Genomic DNA, 20,362 nt, shown 5'->3' with positions numbered 1-20,362 from the left:
TTAGATCAACCAATACACACCCACGCAGAATGTCTTTCTACCTTCACAGGGATTTTGCATGGACTTAAATTTCTTTTTTATTCATTCTTGAATCCAACCGCCCCCCTTTACCTTAAACCTAAACTCAATTTACACTTTAGCCCTAAACCAAACCCAAAAACAGCATTTCTTCTTATGGGACCCAGGCTTTGGCACCCATAAGGAGAAATGAAAGCATTTGTTGGAAAAATGGGCTTTAAGATATCCAATCAAATCATCACCGTTTTAAAATAATGACCCAAGTCATTTTTTGCCAAAAAAATGACATAGGCCATTATCTTAGGAAGGTGACAAAATGCAAGGGTATGTATGTAATACGCAGATCTTTCATGTTTTGGGGTTGTTGCTGGGCTACACTGGGTTTCAGCTTTTTCCAGAGTTTTTCTATTGGGTTCAGGTCTGGAGACTGGTTTAGTCATTACAGAATGTTGAATCAAAAAATACAAGCCACTAGCGCTGCAAAAACTCTTCTGAGACAAAAAAAACAAACACAATGTGATTTTATTTTCTACGACAGTCGTGTGCCTTCGATGAAATTGACTGACCTCTCCATTGTTTGAAAGCGCGAAACCTTGAAAAATCAAATGGGTATCAAGTACGTATTTCCCCCTATATTTTTAATATAGTTTTCAAGCATTTTGCAACATCCGCGTCCTAAAATTATAGATTTGTAAAACATTTGTCAGTCTTTCAGCATATTCACTGGAAGTTTATAAAATTCAGCGCTACAGAAAGCAACACTAACTGGTTTAACCGGCTGAAACAAGGTTGGAGCCGAGTTCACGCAGAGATGAAGCAGCAGGACTAGACGCCAGCGGAGGATCAACTCTGCAGGAGTCATATATGTGAGGTAGTGGTTTCCAACCATTTTCATCATCCAGCCCAAAAGAAACTCTGGCAGATGACTTATGATTATAACAAGCGAGGTGAAGTTTTTCACAGGAGTAGGAAAACAAAAAACAGCCTCAACATTCGTGCTTTTATCCATTTATGACACTGATTTGGTTCATTATGTGGAACAGCAAAATAAATTGCTGCCAAACATGTCAGATCTTCCGGAGGTCATCCCAAGAACGCATACTTACAACTTTACAAACTAATCAGGCCCTCTGTTGAATCCTCAGACAGTTTAGGAGATCCATCCACAGGAAAAAATAAATAAAGAAGGTGAACGCTATGAGCCTCATGTCAAGCCAACAGTGAAGCTTCCTAAAAGCCTGTGTTTGGGATAAACTCTTGTCTGAGACAGTGGACTCACCTCACTCACAATGTTGCCCCAAAGACACTGCAATGCAGAGGAACACTGGCCAACAACTCGAGAAAAAACTGGCAATAAAAACAAAACACTCAAATTTTGGGTTTGTGGCCAATAAACTCTCCAGACTTCAATTCTACTGAGAGTTTAACGAATGATTTCAAAAACCAATAAAACTCAACTAAAATGTCCGAAATTGGAGAGCAGTGTTTCATAGAAACATCTCACAAGAATAGTGTAGAATTAAAAAAATATATAAAAATATCACAGTAGTGGACATTATAGACAAATAGTGGAAGTCATGACTTATTCCACAAGGTTGTACAAGCTCCCCTGTCGGCCATTTGTGAAGACACTACCCCCTTTAATAATTCATGGCGTTTTCCCATTAAAGTCTTTGCCTCAACTAAAACTTCTTTTAGAAATAAATAACACTCAAGTTTGACTCATTCTTCTGCCTCCGATCTTTTATAAAACATCTGCTGCTCCCACACGATGCAGCACCACAGACCGATTCCACCTTCGTAAAGTTTGAGCTGCAGACAAAAAGCAGCTCAAACTTTTTGTCTGAGCAACAACAACAACAACTTCAATGTTCCTGTGTAATTATTTTATATTGCAAAGGAGCTCCAGCTTAGCATGTCAACATTCTGGAGGAAGACAGACATACGCAGAGCTATCCCCGAGGTTTGAGTTCTACAATTTGCTATCGGTCCAATTAGAAGAGGACGGTTTATTGTGACAACTCACAAGGAGGCAGGAAACGTAGAGATGCAGGATTTTATTTGAAACATAACAATGTGTCAGACATAGTTTTCCCACAGATGTAAGCATAAAAAAAACTGGAGATTTCTGCTGACAGAAAAAGATGAGTGATCCTCCTGCAGCTGGCGGCGAGGTGCTTTTCGCATCTCCTTTGTCGTAAGAATCTTCGCTCTTTCGTCTCTCCTCTAGTTGTGGCCTTGGAGCGCCTCGGCCATGAACAGCTTCCCGAGGTTCTGCGAGGTGAACTCCTTCACGTTCTGGCAGTAGTTGTTAATTTGCCCTGTTGGAGGATTGCCACATGCGTTCACACGCCCCCACACACGCAAACGCACGCACGCATACGCCCCGTGAGGATATGTACACAAACACACACGAGCATTTGTACAAACGCAAACATGCGGAGGAGGGGAGGAGAAAAAAAAGCAGCAAAACAACAAATTAGCGGTGAACGGAGTAAACGGTCAGGTCAGATCGTTGTCGGAAGGGGTGTAGAGGGGGAGAGCTGAAAGTCGTCAAACAGCAGGGGAAAAAAAAGGGGCGGCTGAGCTGGAGACTCAGCCAATAAACTTTAAATTAATGTTAATTTTAAGATAATGGCAGAGATAATTGCTAAACAGAACCTGAGCTGCTGCGAGCAGAGTAGAGGCGGCTGATGAAATTTAGAGAGGAGAGGTGGGGGTGGTCCTCTGATGCCGGTGACAAAAGTCTTCAGTGTTGGTGTGTGTGTGTGTGCGTACCTGCGATGAGCAGTGTATCCATGCGCGGCGGCGCCTGGGGGGGCTTGAACAACTTGCTGATGTCCTCCTCCGGTAGCGGGGGCTCCCCTCTGCTCTGCCGCTGGACGTTCTCCTGCTGCCGCCTCTGGAGGTACTGCAGAGAGGGGCCCACAAAGGAGGGGCATTAGTGGGGGCAGATGTAGAGGGAGCAGAAGGTTGGGGGGGGGGAAGGCAGCATGAGATGACGACAAGAAGATGTGGGAGTATCGAAGGAAATAATAAAATAAATGCAGCAGGTAAGGAAGCGGAGAGCGGTAGCAGGAAAAAAAAAAAAAAGAAGCGGGAGGCGTAAAGTCGGAGAGCACAAAGTAAGAAAAGTAGAATAACAGAGCGATGAAAGCAGAGATGGGGAGACGGAGACAGAAGAGTTATAAGTGCTAACAGGAATGGAGTGATTTGTGGCGGGCTGACAGTCGGTAAATCAGTGAGGTGCCACGTCTCCGGAGATCCTAAAAGCCTTGTTAATTTGGCAAGATGAAGGCGAAGAGGAGGAAGGTTGGAGCAGACAGAGGAAGTAGCTGGGGTTCAAGCAAGTCGAGTGCTTTCAACCAAACATCCCACAATGCACCTGTACAGGTTCATCAGATAAACAAAGAAACATTTTGATCTTTTCTTTCCCCCTCCTCTCCGTGTGGCCCAGCATGACTGCATCACTGAAATGGAAATGTGCAAAACTTTTCGTGCGTCTTCCTCCCTTATACCGCGAATAATTGCTTTACAGTTCCGGAGAAGTGTCTAAATGTTACTGGAAATTAAATTTAAAAGCCTGGTGCCAATACCGAACGAATGTGTTCATGTCAGCAAAACAAAGGAGACACCCTCCGACTTTTCACCCAATCTGCTCAGTAAAGAGCACACTTACCAAGTTATTGCTGAAACGGAGTTGGACTGAAGCCTCTTGTTAGTTTATGCTTTATATCTGATGATGAAAAGTGATCATCTTCCAGCATCTTTCCTGCATTTTGTACTGTTTGCCTCTTTCTGTAAATTTAGAAGCATTTACGCACCTGATGGACATGATGGCATGTTCTCAGTTTCACCAGTCTGTTTTGAAATGTTTCCATAGTGCTGAAGCAACTAGGTAAACAGTAATTTATTATCGTTACCCCCTTCCCTAAAAAACCCCCAGTAAAATAAGATCTGGTTTCTATTGTTAAAATCATATCAAGTTAGTAGAGTCTTCCTTCAGATTTTACGAGCTCAAACGGCATCTGCCATGTCTCTCGATGCCCAGGCAACAGGAGGAAATCAGATTATGATGACTTCTTGGCCAGTAATAATCTACCATTCTGTGTCAGGTCCCCATGGTAACGAAGTGCCACACTGGCTAATGGATGGGTGCCATTTTACGTACTTAACCATTTTTTCCCCTTTAAGTTTAGGACACTTTGTACCTGCTTTAACAACCAATAATTTTAAGTCATTTTCTCTGATCTAAAAGTAGTTTACTGTAAGGAAATTTGCTTGTGAGAGTCCATAACAACCAACTATTTCGGTTTGATCAACGGTCATTATCTGGCATGTTTTATGCAACTCAACTGGCCTAGAGGAATTAGAGAAGAGCCCACATGCGTAGCGCACTACGCACTGATTTCAGTAAAGACTAATTTCACCTGGTCTCCCCGGTGGTTTAACAAGTACAAATACAAACGACATCTGACATCTGTCCTGCTTCAAGAATGATTTAATCTGACCGGCAGTGCTACAGTCTGTTCATCTAAAATTTTAAAAAATAATTTCTTTAATTTGACGATTTTCTGGATTCAATAAGCTCCTCCTAATTAACAAAGGCAAAACAAAACGGTTGACTTGAACTTTTTCCACACAGGGCTGTGCCTTAGTAATAAACATCTTTGTTTAAAAAATACATTTTGTGTTCACTTGAGTTGGCTTTGACTAATATTTAAATTGGTCTGATGACCTGAAACACTGAAGTGTCACAAACATGCAAATAGACAGAAAATTGGGGAGGGGGCAAACACTTTTTAACAGCGCTAAAAACAGTTGTGCATTTTTTATTTCTTATTTTTGGGCGGGGGGAACAGATCTAAACCATGCTTGATTACAGACTCGTTCTCCAAGCACACCGTGTTTCGTGCATTCCTCGGTCAGCTCGCCCAGTCAGAATGCCCTCATAAGATCTCTGATCATCTCGTTCAGACTGCAGCCAATGTCGGCTCTCAAATTACAATTAGCATCGAGATTGAATTGTGCAGGAGAAAATTAACATCTTATCACTTTGAATTGGCCACAGAAAGAAGTGAAGAAGTTATTTAGTAACTTCTACAAAATCATTGTTAATGCAGGGGTCTACAACCTGCGGCTCCGGAGCTGCATGTGGTTTATTGGACCGTCCACAATGGCTCTTAATAACTTTGGCTGAAACATAAAAAGAACCAGCTAACCCTCTAAATATAGACTTAACAAATGCAGGGTTTTAGCAGGTTTTTTCCTGCAAATATCTGCATTAAATTTTCACAAAAAAAGACAATGGAAGTACCAGTAATAAGCTTTTAGATCTGTTTTTTCTTGTCAAACTAGGATCTATGTGCTTTTCCATCATCTCATTATTTTCCATGCAACAGAAAAAAAAAAATATCCATACTCTTCTTGCAAAATATAATTTTTATTTTAGTTCTAAAAAATTAGAGATGAAATGATGCTTCTTTAAAAATAAACATTTTTCTAAAGAAGATATTTACTTAAATTAATAAAATATGTATATTTTTTTTCTATTCCAAAAAGTCATGTTGACATTTGTGACCAAGTCTTTTTTTTTTTTGGTCTGGCCTGAAAACAGAATGGCTCTTTAATTCATGAAGGTTGCTGACCTCTGGTTTAATGTAGATGAGATCCTCGGTTTACTTTTTAAAGACGGGCTTTTGGTTCAAATAAGAATATTTTGAGTTCTTTTCTAGCAACAGTTGCTTAGGAATTAAGAGAATATCATATTCCTGCTCCTCTCAAAGGGCATGTTTGCATCAGCCACAATTTAGATTAAGCCCAATTACCCTCTGCTCACCTTTGGCCCAGATCTTTTCTGTTCAAAAATTCATTTCAGCACACATCGTCTGTATTCTGCTTTTAGGGTTCCAACAACCTCCCCGTCAAACTGCTGAAACATCCTCCCGCCAGTTTTCCACCTTCCTTTTGGCACAACAACCCAGACATCACGGCAGCTTCAACCGCTGAACTTTTTACGACCTCTCTTTGGCGAAGCTCTCTTCTTCTGCTGCTGCTGCTCTGGCTCGCTTTGTACGCGTTTGCTTAAAAAAAATAAATAAAAGAAATTCCTCGGGTTGGTAAATCTTTTAATTGTCGCTGAAATCTTCTATTAGGCACAATTTATGCTTCCTCAGTTCAGCGGATTAAAACACTGCGGCATACCTAATCGACAGCAAAGTGTGGCGCGGGCTCGTTTGGATGCGAATGAATCAGAACGGAGGGAGCCACACGTTCCCGGCAACAAAAGGACCCAACTTGGCTGCGGATCGCGCGTGCTGAGGAATCTGTTATTTACCAAATACAGAAGGCTGCGGGAGAAAAATGGAGCCCCCTCAGCACGATGGCTTTTTGCAACTTTCTATGATGATTAATATGGTTCCATTTGTCCGGGAAGCAGCAGGGTCAATAGCACAAGATTACAAGGGGCACGCAGCGTAGATGTCTGAGAGGTTTAATAGAAGCTCACTTTCCTTTTCCATGTGTGCTTTATTGGTTCATAATAGGGTACCATGTGAAATGTGAAAAAGCTGACACTATAAAAGAAGGGCTCGTCTGTGTGATATTATATATGAGTTTGGGTGCAAGAGTGAAAGAGGAAAGCTTGGGAGACTGATAAGACAAGAAACATGGAGACTGATGGATTCAAATGCTCTAAAAGTGTGAGGATGAAACGTATTCGCTTCCTCTTGAGAGTTCATAAACTTCTGCCTACAGTTACGGATCCACGTTTCATCCGACTCTGCCTGGTTTGGCGAGAAGCTGGCTGTAACTTTATCTCCTACTTGATGATAAAACGATGACGGTGACTCATCCCGGATCAACATTAATACCTCAGACATTTTCTCACTTCCACAGACTAATGACTGAATGATATAGCCATTTCGACGTAGGTGTATGTTTGTGTGCAGATCAGTGAGTCACGGTGAGCTGCTATGCTCCCATTTCCTCGAACAATACACGTTGCCGCGTGACGCTGGCGGCTTCCATTTGCTGCCAGATGTTTATGATGCAACTGGCGGAGGTTGTAGCTGCAGATGGCACTATGTGCACACAGACTGTGTGTGCACGCATGTTTTCACTCTCGGTGCATTTATTTTTCTGAAATTGCGTTCGCTCCTGCTTTTAAGCCAAGTCGAAGCTGTGATGTAGCTGCACCTTCTGCTCAGAGCAAGCTCGGCTTTTGCAGAGCCTTTTAGCGGTCTTCGTTCTCCTGAAACTTTTTCCGCCTTTTGTCACTCTACAAATTGAAACGTGAATATAGTTTTTGGACAGGCATGCGATAGATTAACAGAAAGCAGTGGAAAGATATGAATACATGGTTTTAGTCTTGAACAGCAAGACTTGCATTCAACAAAAATTCAGTTACCTAACAGATTTCACCGTATCGCTCAAATAGCCAATTTTTTCATTTTTTTCATCTTTTTATTTTGATAAAAGTTACAACGGTTTTCCTCCATATTGCTGTGTGAGCAGTCTTCAGTCTGCAGCAGAATGTGTGTGTTTTACCTTCAAACCAGTGAGGCTTGAGCCATTAGTTGTTTCCATCGATGCTACCATTTCAAATCAAACATGGTGGGCAGAGTGTGCACTTGCTCTATGAAAAGCCAGGTTTTCAAAGGTTAGAGTGGTCTAAAGTATGAAACCACATCAAGTTAAGAGATTATATGGAAGGTCTGGCTGCTTGGTGAGATTCATTATGAACCACAGCAGCAAAGTGGAGAAGAGCAGAGACTCCTCAAAGCTGAGGAGGAGCACAAAGAAATGATTGAGATATATTTTTTCCAAGTCCTAAATACTTTCTGAAGTTGGGCAGGTTGTGTGTTACAACTTTCTACCCTTTCCACATGTTTGATTAGCTGCCTTCAGGTATTATGGTGCAGACGTATTCAGAAACCCAAATAAGTTTTACTGTTAAAATTCCTATTATTGTATTAGTATTATTAGTTTTTATTATTATTATTATTACTTTTAAATAAATGCAAATGTACATCTTGTGTATCTGTCAATACATAAACAATAAGTTTACTTTTTTGTCATGCTGAAGGTGGCACTATACACACATACTTCACACTTTAAAGTGTTACATCTAATTTTGTCACATGCGGAAATTGTCTTGCATTAAATAATTGCTTTTTTCTTTTTTTTTTTAAAGGTGAAATTTGTTTTAAAGAATTGTCTACTATATAAATTAGATGATAGCGTAAAATCGTGCAGTCAGATCTTTTCCAGGTTTTCCATCAAAGATTTGTAGGAAAATGTGGTCCTGCCAAAAAATAGACATGCGTGCCACACTTTTCAGATTTGTATATGTAAAAAAAGATCTACTCAGTTTCTTCTACTTGATCGTTTTGTAGTACGTTGTGCTGGTCTGCCACATAACATACATTGAATTTTGTGGTTGTAAACAACATTACAAAAGTACTGGGGGAATGAATACTTTTGCACAGCTCTATACCTAAACTCTCCTTGCTCTTAATAATTTCTGCACCTTACCTGCATCATTTCACCTTCTGCTGTGGACACACATGAATAGCTACAGTGGGAAGAGGGATGTTTACATCATGACAGCTGCAACAAGTCAATGCGACCTTATCAGAGTAAACTCAAGGTAACAGAAATGATTCGTGACGATTGGTTGCCGTTGCCTGGCCTTTACTTACACTGCTGGTGCTTTGCTTCTAATGCACTCATTTGGTTTATTACACCAAGATTATAATGAAGATTATAAGAATCTTCAGAGAAATCTCTCTTTGCCACATTGAAGGGGAGTTCACAGCTCTGTTCACGGTGGTGCTCATTTGTCTGGAAAAAGTTAGACGTCTTGCCTTTTTTTTTTCTTTTTTAAAAAAAATCCTGCTCTCAGCGGAGTAACACATTTTAAACGGCTGAGTTTGAAGTGATATCCTGTCAGCTACTTTAATGTGTCGAAACAACAGACCTTGGCTTCATATCGGATAAAAATGGCTTTAAAAAAAATAAAACAAAAGCGCTTTAATAATAATTTTTTAAAAAAGTGTTGATTTTTGTTGCTGTTAGTTGGTGTAAAAACTGATGTTCCCTCGACACAGATGTCAATAAGCGCAATAATGCAACACTCACAACGAGATGTTCAGATCTGGGGATTTGCAAAGCCGTTTCTTCCCTGCCGTGATTACAGCTTCAATTTGGTTGTGTCCACATCCTACAGACACAAACCTGCTGCTCTCCTGCTAAGAATGGGACTGTGGGTGCATCTGTTTGCGAATACGTGTGATAGTTGAGCAAAAGCGTCTCTATATGCATGCTGGTACGCTGATGTGCCTGCTGCTCCTGCTGGCTCACTGTGTGGGTGGTGTGGGCACTTTGCTTCCCTGAAAGCCTCGCCGTGTACGAGTCTGCTTGCAGGAGTTACCTGGTGCTTCTGCTGCTGCTGCTTGCTCAGGTTGCGGCTGTAGGTGTTATATTTGACAATGTCTTGGTTCAGGTCGTCCACCCTGTCCATCAGAAGCTGAAGACTCTTCTCCAAGTGGTTGCTGGAATGAAATGACAAGCGCGTCAGGCGGAGTTTTCGTCTTGCCCGACAGAATTTGTGAAAAGCGTCAGCGAGAACCGAGACGTATCCCTCATCTCTATTGACAAGTTCCATTACGTTTTAATTTAAAGAGATTTTACAAGCATATAGAAACTTTATAACTACAGCCACAGCGTGTTGCACCTCATAAATGCAGCATTAGATGAGTGTTTGGTTATGAGTTGAATGTTTGCTTATTTTTCAGGCAAAATAAGAGTCTTTCAGACCATCAATTCACAATAAACATGCTGGTACAAATCCCACTTCACTGCTTACTTTGCGATTAACATCACACAGATCGATCCAGCGGGATCATGGGGATGTATGACTCAGCAGCTTTCTCATAAACACTAAGGATGAAATGTGTGTTGAGTATAAAAAGTAAATATTATATTTTCCATCAGATTCAAGTCTAAACTGTGGCTGAACCGCTCCAAATGGGTACATTTACATTTAACTTTAAAACTCAATCTGCTATGGGAATTAATAATTTGGGTTTTAGTTGCATGTTAAATTGTCATTCATGTTTTTTTTGTTTTAAAATTTTATCAAAACCTTGATTTAAAACTTGTTCTTTGTTGGGTTTTTTGTTTTTCCTACGATATGACTGCTGTTAGTTTATTCTTGTTTCCAAACGTCCGCGTCCTCGGTGCTTTTGGTTCTGTAAAGTGACTTTGTGGTTTTGAAAAGTGCTTCATAAATGCTTTTTACCTACTTTGGCAATACTAATGCAACCTAAATCTACTAAAAAACATTTCCTTTTACAATATGAACCAATTTTCAGGTCAGTGTCAGTGAAATGTCAGGCTAGATGGATGCATTTCCCGTAATAACAGCTGCTGCCTGCTGAGCCTCAACCACCTTGTGAATCGCGCCGATTTAAAAAAGGTTTCTTTACATTTTATGGAGTATGGGATCTGCATAGTAAATGGATTGGCTCCAATAGTCTCTTTGTCAGCTTGAGTGAGGTTAATTTTTTTTTTTTTTTTTTTTTTTTTACAGTGCATGTGTTGTTCTCAGACACAGAAATGTCAGAGAGGGGGAAAAAAAGAAGAGCATCAAAACAGAATGCTGGTTGTCTCCCGTCTGACTTTTAGGAACACTACGTCTCTACCTTGCACCTCGAGTTCAACCTTGACAAGGCTGCAGGGCTCTGCTATAGCTTGAATCCCCCCTATGTTTTCATCTGTTCAATCACGTTGTTTCATTTATGAAGGTTTTAGGGGCAACACAATGCAGCATGTACTGCGAAAAAACATATTCCTGCCTCCGTTTGACAAATTCTACCAGGATGACCCGTCTTCGTGAAGGTTTGGGGGAATTTGCAGAGTTAACACTGCTTTTCTTTTTTTTTTTTCCATCAGGGTTACAAACTCACAACTCATCTCTTCCAGAGTTATTGGGGCTACAGTTCTGTGCTTCTTGGCAACAAATTTTGTTTGTTTTGGCTCGACAAGAGCAGAAGTTTACCTTACATGACAGATGGATTCTTCCATAATCACAGCCAGGAGAAAAATCCCTGCTGCCATGTTCCAAACTTTTCTTTTGTTTTGTAGCCAAAATATCAAAATTCAGGCTAACAAGATTCCCGTACTGCCAGCAGGAGATTTTCTTTTTCATTCAGTAACTGGTTCAGTGCTTTTTTTAGATAGATTTGTTGTTGACAGATAGATGCTTCATGCAATCCACTGCCATTTTCTTAAAACTCTCACTGGAGGGAATCCAACAAAGTTAAAAAGAGTTGGATGATCTAAACCCACTATTTTAGAGACAAAGGTCAGAGCTTTCTGAACTGGATGGATTTCATCACACTGTTAGGTCAGATTTTTTTCAAAGTTGTTGTAAATCCTAAATTTCTCCACGTAACATAAATAGTCATTGATTGAAGTCTAAGTTAGATGTCTGGGAAAGTTACTTTCTGCTTCATAAGCATCTCTGGAAAAAAAAAAAAACTTGAGGAAACAAAGTCGGAAATCAAAGAGAAAACTCAAAACTAAAGAAACGTGAAAAGGAACTCAGATAGATTACAAAATATTGATGCAGAGCTGAGGGCTTTATTCTGCCCAAAGTCATGAATTTCTAGCTAAATGAGCTTCCAACCTGACACCGCTAGTTTGCTAAACATCTCTCATCTCATATTTCAAAGAAATCTTGGATCAAATAACCAAAAGTATTTAATCTCCAGTCTTGAAATAGAGATAGACTAAACATGGACCTCCCCACCACATGCATATTAAACCAGCCTAATCTCAACTTTTCGGCATGAAGTGGCAGTTCTCTTCATTTTATTTCTGATTATACTATCAGTTCAAACTCCGTTTAACTAGTGGTTATGAAAAAGTTTAGACTAAATAGTGTCGCCATAGAAACTCGGTTGCAATGTTAAACTTACATAACACCACCCACGATAAAGAGTGAATGAACTATGAGCCTGTGAGTTTCTTAATACATTGTTGATGTTAAGGTTGTAAGAACTAGTAATTACTATTAACATTATTACCACAAAAAGCTAATTGCTAGCATCAAGTGGAATTTTCCAAAGATCCTAGTATTAGGCTAAACTCCTAGCCATAGCATTTTATAGCACTTTTCTCATTAAAATTGTGTTCATTAGCGGAACTGTGATAGAATATTCCAGAAAGGCAGACTTGCAACTTCAGGTTATTTTTCTGCAACCTGTAAAGAAAAAATAGCATTTATATTACTCCCATTACTTAGCATTCCTAATCATTATCTGCTCCTCATCCTTAGTTTACTAAAGATGAGCAAGATAAGTGTGCAGTAAAAGCTGCTATGCTTCTTGTCCCTTTTTTGTAGACATACGAATATACTGCAGTGCAAGCATATTACACAATTGTTCTGACTCCTGCTCTTTTAATATCAATTCAAACTATGAGCAAAATGTCAGACATATAAATCGTTTGGCCAGAGTCCAAACAGAAAAAAGAAACTAAAACGACCCGCACTGCTGCAGAAAAATTAACCCCCTCTCCCACATCTCTCAAAAATATGCACATCCTAAAGACAGCTCTGGGTCATCTCAGCTTAGCGTCAGCCCCCTTCCACTGCTAACACCTTAATCACATTAAAATGCAAACATGCACTGCAAGTAACCACGGGCATGCGCATAATTACGCGGACGCAGCTGATGATTTATGGGGTGCTGTTTTCATATGCCTCAACTATCTGTGACACTAGCCATATTAAAATCTTACACCTGCTTGAGTTGCGCACTAATATCTGTGATTACATTATCCGCTTGAAGGGATAGGTGTCTGTTGCCAAAAGGAGGACGCTGCATGCGCACTTCATTAGCGAGCCGCAGTTTTGGCCCATTCTGAAGACGGATGCTCACTTTTACAATTTGATCTGAAGAGTAAAAGTATTTCAAAATGAACAATGGGTTCATTTTAAAACACAGAAATGCCAGTCATTTCTGTGTTCTGATCTGGTGCCAGTCCGGTCGTGTTAAACAGTGAGGGGCGCTGTGATGACTTTGGCTTTCCTGCATGAAAACTCAATGGATCGAGACCAAATCACAGGATAGCGCTTCCCTGCTGCGGCCCTCCGACTGCGTAAGGAACGGCTCCCTCCAAGAACGGCCCGCTTAAAACTGGTTTATTAAAGCGATATGATGGCTAATGCATGTGGTATGTTTAAATATTGTATGCATGGATAATCATGCAGTCAAAACAGGAGTCCTCAAAGCACAATTTGCTCATGTTTCAAACCAGTCGATATGCAGGAGTAAATGATCAGTTTGCTTTGTTTTCCCTCTTTCTTAAACTTGCTTTTGTGTCTAATTGTATCTGCTAAATAGGTCAGGAGGATGGCTCAGTGAGACGTTTTCAAGAAAGAATCTAAAAATGATGCACTAAACAAAATTTTGAATGGTTTTAATTAGTTATAAAACAACAATTGATATGTTTATATGGGTTGTATGAAGAATTAATACACCAACTAATACTTCAAGTTTCTTTTTTTGACACTAAAAAAAATTTCGTCTGGACACAAATTCAAGTTAATCTTGCCAGCAAGTCGAACTTTTTAACCCTGAGACACTCGATAACAATTAACAAAACATCTTTCCTGTGGTTGTCAGGGAAACTGTTCCATGTCATCTTGTTAGAAGATATTTTAAAAGCTTCTTCCCATTTCAGTAACGTGTGATGCCTTAACCACAAACTAGTGTTTTCTTTAGAACTGGGAGGATAAACCAGATGCCATCAGAAAACAAAGTTGCTTGTTGGTCAGTCTTATTGCTTAGGAACACAAAAGATGAATCTGCTGTGATGGAGGGGATTCGAACTTCACACTGGACTGTATTAATGACTACAGGAGTGCATATATATCCCTATTAACCTGTTGTAATCAGTAATAACTTAACTGAGCTTGTAAGGTCTTAAATGTATAACAAGGGAGAGGAATCTGGACTCAGATATTTTAAATATATGCTATTATTCTGTTCATGGGCTGACAATATTGCAGTTTTGTTTTGTTTTTACTTGCATTCAGTTAAAATATAAAGTATAGTGGTTAAGCCTAAAACAGCTGTTCGAATCCAATTTCCTTATTTGAATAAGAATTTTTTCTTAATTTGACCAAAATTCGTAAAAATGTGAATTTAATTTATGTACAACATTTTCAAAGTTCTCTAGAAGCAAATTAATTTGCATACTAGCTACTCACAAACATGATTAAAATCTATACAAATAACGCAGAATTGCTCCACATGCTTTAATTTTTAATCATAGCATCCTCCATGATTTTCAAAATTAGTGAACTGATTGATTATCAAGTTTGACAGATATATTTATTTCATGGGGACGGTACAGTAACAGGACAGATGAAATAAGCAAATACACATTTTATTAATTACCTGCATTGGCAATTATAAGTTAGCATTTTAATCATATAATGACTAACAGTTTAATTTGAACCCTCCATATATCCACAAATAAAAGAAAAAGAAAAATCATTACAAAGGCTTGTTTGTATCTGCCGCCTGATTTGACCAGGTTACCACTTCTTTACCTTCTAAAACATTTTATGCTGCTAGTGTCTACAAATGTATTGCTGTCAGAGAATCTGAATGTATGGTAACTAATTAATTACTAGACTTTGTGCAGTTCTTCATCGTATGCATATTGCGTCAAGTGATACATTAAAGATAAATTCACTATGTATTTTGCAGACCGAGTACAGATGGTTCATTTCAACATGAGTGGGATTATGCATCGTGAGGCATTAGCGAGACATGCAGCGGGTACGGGAAGTCTTCACACCCCCCCTTAAGTTTTTCACTCTTTGTTTCATTTCATCCATTTGCTAAAATCAAAAACAGTTCATATTATTTCTCATGAATGTACACTCAGCATCTCATCTTGACAGAGAAAGAAAAAACAGGAATGTAGAACGTTTTTGCAAATGTATTAAAAAAGAAAAACTGAAATATGACATGGTTCTGCTCTTAAGACCAGAGGCCTTTTCAGGATAATTTGCAAAACGTTCAGACAAGCAGTTAAATTTGATACGGTCACTTTATTTTTATTTATTACTTCAAATCATGGGTTTAAAACCAGAATAGTATTTTGTTTTCTTAAGAAAAAAAAATTAAAAATATTCAATGGGAACATGTCGAATGGGTCTGTGGCTGCTTATCTGTCACACAAAAAAGGATAAAGTGAGAAACTTTGCTGCAAACATCATCTATGTTGGACACAGGTGAGATCAGTGGAACTAAGAAGGTGAAGAGGTCGGATTTTCCCTCAACCACCAAAACAATCGGCTCTGTCCCCAGGATTATAAAACTATTGGAGTCCTAAATTTCAGGGAAGGAACAAACCAAACCAGAGGAAGGAGAACACAACACACCTTTAAGAAAGTTAATAAGAAAACCTTGCAGACATCTCACTACATGTCATAATACATGATTGCATTTTTTCCCCATAAACTATGCATTAGCAGTTAAACGACATCAGGATTATGCATTTCAGGACAGCCAGCTGACAACTGCAAAAGGTTAAATTATCCAGTCCGGTCCACAAGCATTCAGATCAATATTGTATTAGAAATTGAGAACCGACTAGGTATCTCCAATCATTACGCGCTCTATTTAAAGGTCAGCTTCAATGGCACCACATTCAGTGCACGGCAAGTCTGTTCATACATACTCAAATTCCAGTGGGACAATAAACGACAAACTCTAAAATTGTACTGATGTGTGAATAGCAGAAATTGGTTGACATTCGGTAAATTGAAGGTTCAGAGGGGAGCTGTTTAACAAAGCTGCTGTGAAAATGACTTCCATTCTCCGAATGAGCATTTTATTCTGACGGAAACTTTTTAACTGATGAACCGGGGCACAAAACGGATAGCTGGATCGCTTGCTTCCATAGCTGTATAATTTGTTTCAAAGGAGACATGAAATTCCCTTTATATAACATCAGGGTGCAGCATTAACTTGGTTAAAATAAAGCTAAGATTTTTTTAAAAAAGCATGAAATTAGCCGTTACAAAAAAGATTTACATTGAAGTTGGTCCACATTTTAACCCTTTAATTCATTTTATGTTTATTTATTTTATTGCAATAAGGTGACAAGTTGAAGAAAAGGAACTATGAAAAGCTTTGGTTCAAAATATCTGCTCAAGTTCATTTGTCAAGGGTAATTTTTTCCCCCACATTGTATTCAATTCACAGCAACATCTCCATCACTACCTCCTCTGTGACCCCATTTCTCTGGCTTGTCCCAGCGCTCTGAACCCTTTCTTTTACTGGATACACATCATCAGGGCTGCCTGATAGCAGAGAGAGCAACTGTGTCATGCAAGAGCTTGGATATGTCTTCAGATAAAATGGGATGGAACATAATATATCTTGGATGAATTCAGAGAGGAAAAACAAAACAAAAATTATTTGACCTTCATATGTCTTGTTAAAGCTGCAGTGGGGAACTTTTTAAGAAATACGTTTGCTAGATATTTGCTAAAACTGTTGCTGTGCTGTTACAGAATAAGACAGACAATCTTTTGAAAAAACAAAACAAAACAAAAAAAACCAAAAACCTCCTTTCTGTGGTTTTACTGTCATCTGAAGAAACACACCACTCCTGGTCAAAAACAATCAATCAGGACAGGGAGGAGGGTTTTAGCCCCGCCGATCATTGTCATGTATGCGCAGCAGCTGTGCTAATGATGGAGAAACAACTTAACATTCCAGGAACGGTTTATCCACTATGCTAATTTGTGGGAGTCTCCATTGTATGTAAGGAGCTGTACCGCAGCAGCGATCCAAGATACTGGGTGTAAGCAAATGTGAATGACAGTGATAAGACCCTCCTCCTGGCTCTGATTGGTTGTCTCTGACCTGGGGCAGCAGTGTATCTATGCAGATGGCATTAGGACACCAGCATCAAGTGGCTGCTGAGAAAATAATACTACTACAAGCTGAATATTGATGAAGAATCACATCAAAGCATTGGAGCACTCCAAATTATTTGCAGAAAATGTCCCTATACACATTTGTTTGAAGAGAAAATCTAAAGTATTTGAAAGAAAATGCAGATTTGAGGTTAAAATGCCACGCTGTATTGCTAATGTACATCGTATAAAGCAGTGTTTGCAAAGCAGCCAATCCAGAAGCGCTGTTCATTTTCCTTGGTGTCGATTGGCTGTAAACCCAACAGTGGAGACAAGCTTCTGTGGTAGCAGTTTCCACTGAGCATAATAAGGCATGCTAAGGCAAATTTGGTGTATCCAATATTAAAATGGTCAGTTGTGTTTTCAAGAGGGACTCAAGTATTCATGGACACCCAGCAAATACTGGAGGTCTGCTGTATTTAGGTGTTCAGATACGTTTCTGGTTGCAATAAACCAGGACAGTCATGGAACAGAAACTAACGTGGGGCCAACTATCACTGCTAAATGAAGCTAAAGTTGCTAAGCCATGTCTACTAAGTAGCTGCACCTGAGCAGATAGCCTGACTAATTAACAAGCTAATATCAGCGTATTAAGCTTGAGTGAAAGATAACAGCAGAGCAGCAAAAGCCTTTAATGATCTGCACAATACAAATGCTTAAGTGGAATCTAAGGAATAATTTGGCTCCCAATATAAAGAAGATCCTTTTAGGAGGGGGGGGGGAAGATTTCATCCTCAAACATAAAAATAAAGTGTGTGTGGAGAGTTCCCACGTCTATTCCTGGGGACTCCTATCTCTGAAGATCTTTCTGGGACAGCACACAGGAAAGAAGGACGAAGGAGGCCCGGCAGCAATTCCACTTCTTGAGAGTCCTCAGATGGAAAAGACTGGAGGGGATGCTGCTGGTGACCTTCAATTGCTCCACCATTGAAAGTGTGCTGGTGTATGGTATAGCTCTCTGACACGCTGACTGCACTGAGGCTGAGAGGAAGAAGCTGGGCCAGGTGATAAAGTCAGCTGGTAAGATAACTGGCTGCCCTTTACACTCCATGTTCAAATGTGTTTTGCAGCAGTACAAGTTACAGTTTCTTTTCTTATAAATTATATCAAGTCAGGCTTTTTGCAGTTTCAGTGGAAATACCTTCGTCCAATAAAACCAAGGCACTTTTACAAAACGTTAAACTGTGTAAATCCCATACCAGCATTAGCCTGGCAACAGGACATTAAAGTCAATAGGCACAGTTAGAGTCAAGACCACGAATGATGGAAGCAGAACACCTTCTTTTAGCAGTTTTTATGGACTGGCTAAAAGTCAGCACAAAATAACTTATTGTCCAAGAAAGAAAACTACAGGAACTTTTAGTAAAGCTGCTCTACAGTTTTCTAGAGTCGAGCCACGTGACATTGACAGAAACAAAAACCTTTTCACCAAACGTCAGAAGTAAATAGAGTGCAATCATTATGGCTTCGCACTGGGACTAAATTAAAGCAAACATTGTAAACACTGTTTGGATCGGTTACAGTCGGGCTCTCACTCCTATTTTAAGCAACTCGACAGCTTAATGGCAAGAAGCTCTGCTGAGATCTCCCTAAAGGAAAACGTCCTGTAATGAAATCCAGTGGGAGGCGAGCTGTTGCTGGATGACAACACTCCACATGTGAGTCAGTCTGAAGAGTGTTTTCCAAATTCCCAAACTGTGACTGGGAAAAGGTCACGCCACACTTCATAAAGCTTTTATGGACTACCTTTGAGAGACTGTAAAGTGCAAAAAAGGCTTCTTGTACCACCAACTGATGTAACTCAACCATTGTCAAGTTGTCAAGTAAAATGACCATTGAATGCAATTGGGCATGTCAAAAAAGATCAACGTTAGCAGCTTATCTGTGTCCAACACAATCCTTGGTATAATGCTGAGCTCTGAATAGAATCTGCATGCATTTACCTTTTGTTGACATCTCACAGAAACAAATGTGAACAGAAGAGGCAAAACATAAACCAAATAGGTTTAGATCCAAGGACAGAATTACCATAAAAGTAGCTGATAAACTGCTATCTAGTCCTTTCAGTTGCAAATAAGGCACTGCTACTTTGCTACATTTTATTTTTAATTACAGTCATTTAGCAGCTGACAGAGGAAACCTGTTTATTTAACATGGGCCAACTGGAAAGATTTTTATAGCCTATAAATGCTTTACGCCCTGCTACAAGGGAAGATTGGGCCATAAATTAGAAAATAAAACCCCTCAATTTAATGTAAAATAAAACTTTTTAGATACAGCAGGAAAAGTAAGTGTAGAGATAAAAATCTGTGCCAAATTTGATTTTAAGACAAGCGGTATATCCAGTTCCAAAGCCAGCGGGCGGATCGATCATGCTTCGGGCTTGTGCTGCAGCCCCCGGCATATTTTACTCATAGTGGAGTAGAATCAAGCCAATAAAAGAAAACATCACACTATCTGTAAAAAAAAAAAAAAAAAAAAAAAAAAAAAATGCTGACGATAAAAAAAGAGCAGGAAAGAATAATGATCCCAAAGAAAAGTTTAAATTACCAGAACGGCCCAGATGCCTCCTTGCAGAATCGGAGAAACATCTGCAGAAAATGAACCAATAGACTCTCAGTTGGCAACAAAGCATTTACAGGCCAAAGACAGCTGCCAACCTGAAGGGCGTCCAATCCTTTCCTCCAAGCGCTTTTGCATTTTAGGCTTGTGGAAACCATAAAAGATGCAAATAAAAAGTAACGCTGTTTAAAAAATTGAAGACTTCCAGCCTTTTGGAGAACATTTTGTATTCTACTTGCTTAGCTGCTCTCATGATTGGAAAATTTGCCCTGTGGTGCCAATGCATTTCTATTTACATACGTTTCAACCCAGGTCGATCACACAGACAAATGGTAACGGACCAAGCCAGCTGCTCAGACGGACAGAAAAAGTAAAAACGCTAAAAGCATTTTTCATAATGAACTGCCAAGCGTCTGATGATTGAGCAGGAAGTGATGTTGAAGCTTAACAAACGCACTCCAGCCTGCGACATTGCAAACGTAGGAGTCGTTTCCAAGATGGTTTGGCTATGTAGATGAATTTACATCCATGCAATCAATCACCACGATCAACATCATCATCTGTGGTAAGAACAACCCTGCTTGCTGAAGTGAAACTGCACTCAGTCAGCCTTATACACAGATGACATTGATGAATGGGCCAACAGATTGGGAAATGAGACAAAAGGAAAAACATTAAATAAAACCCATTATCGTTTCTGGGTTCTTATTTTTATTATTTATTTTATTTTTTTTCTGAAGGAGGGGAAATGAATAGAAAAGGGTGGAGCTG

At 39.5% G+C, this 20,362-nt stretch overlaps 1 protein-coding gene across 1 annotated transcript in view; it reads right to left on the bottom strand.

Annotated features, from left to right (window-relative positions):
• Positions 1 to 2,060: 2,060 nt before the first annotated feature.
• The window catches only part of LOC122831602 (eukaryotic translation initiation factor 3 subunit H), a 70,643-nt gene continuing 52,341 nt past the window's right edge, over positions 2,061 to 20,362 (bottom strand). The window contains exons 6-8 of the mRNA XM_044117900.1: positions 9,452 to 9,572; positions 2,797 to 2,929; positions 2,061 to 2,339 (exon numbers count right to left, since the gene is read on the bottom strand). Coding sequence (XP_043973835.1) covers positions 2,245 to 2,339; positions 2,797 to 2,929; positions 9,452 to 9,572 — 349 coding nt within the window. The 3' untranslated portion in view covers positions 2,061 to 2,244. The remainder of the gene's footprint in view (positions 2,340 to 2,796; positions 2,930 to 9,451; positions 9,573 to 20,362) is intronic.

Source organism: Gambusia affinis, linkage group LG05 (assembly GCF_019740435.1).
Source record: "Gambusia affinis linkage group LG05, SWU_Gaff_1.0, whole genome shotgun sequence".
Taxonomy (NCBI): domain Eukaryota; kingdom Metazoa; phylum Chordata; class Actinopteri; order Cyprinodontiformes; family Poeciliidae; genus Gambusia; species Gambusia affinis.
This window is presented reverse-complemented; position numbering and strand designations above follow the sequence as displayed.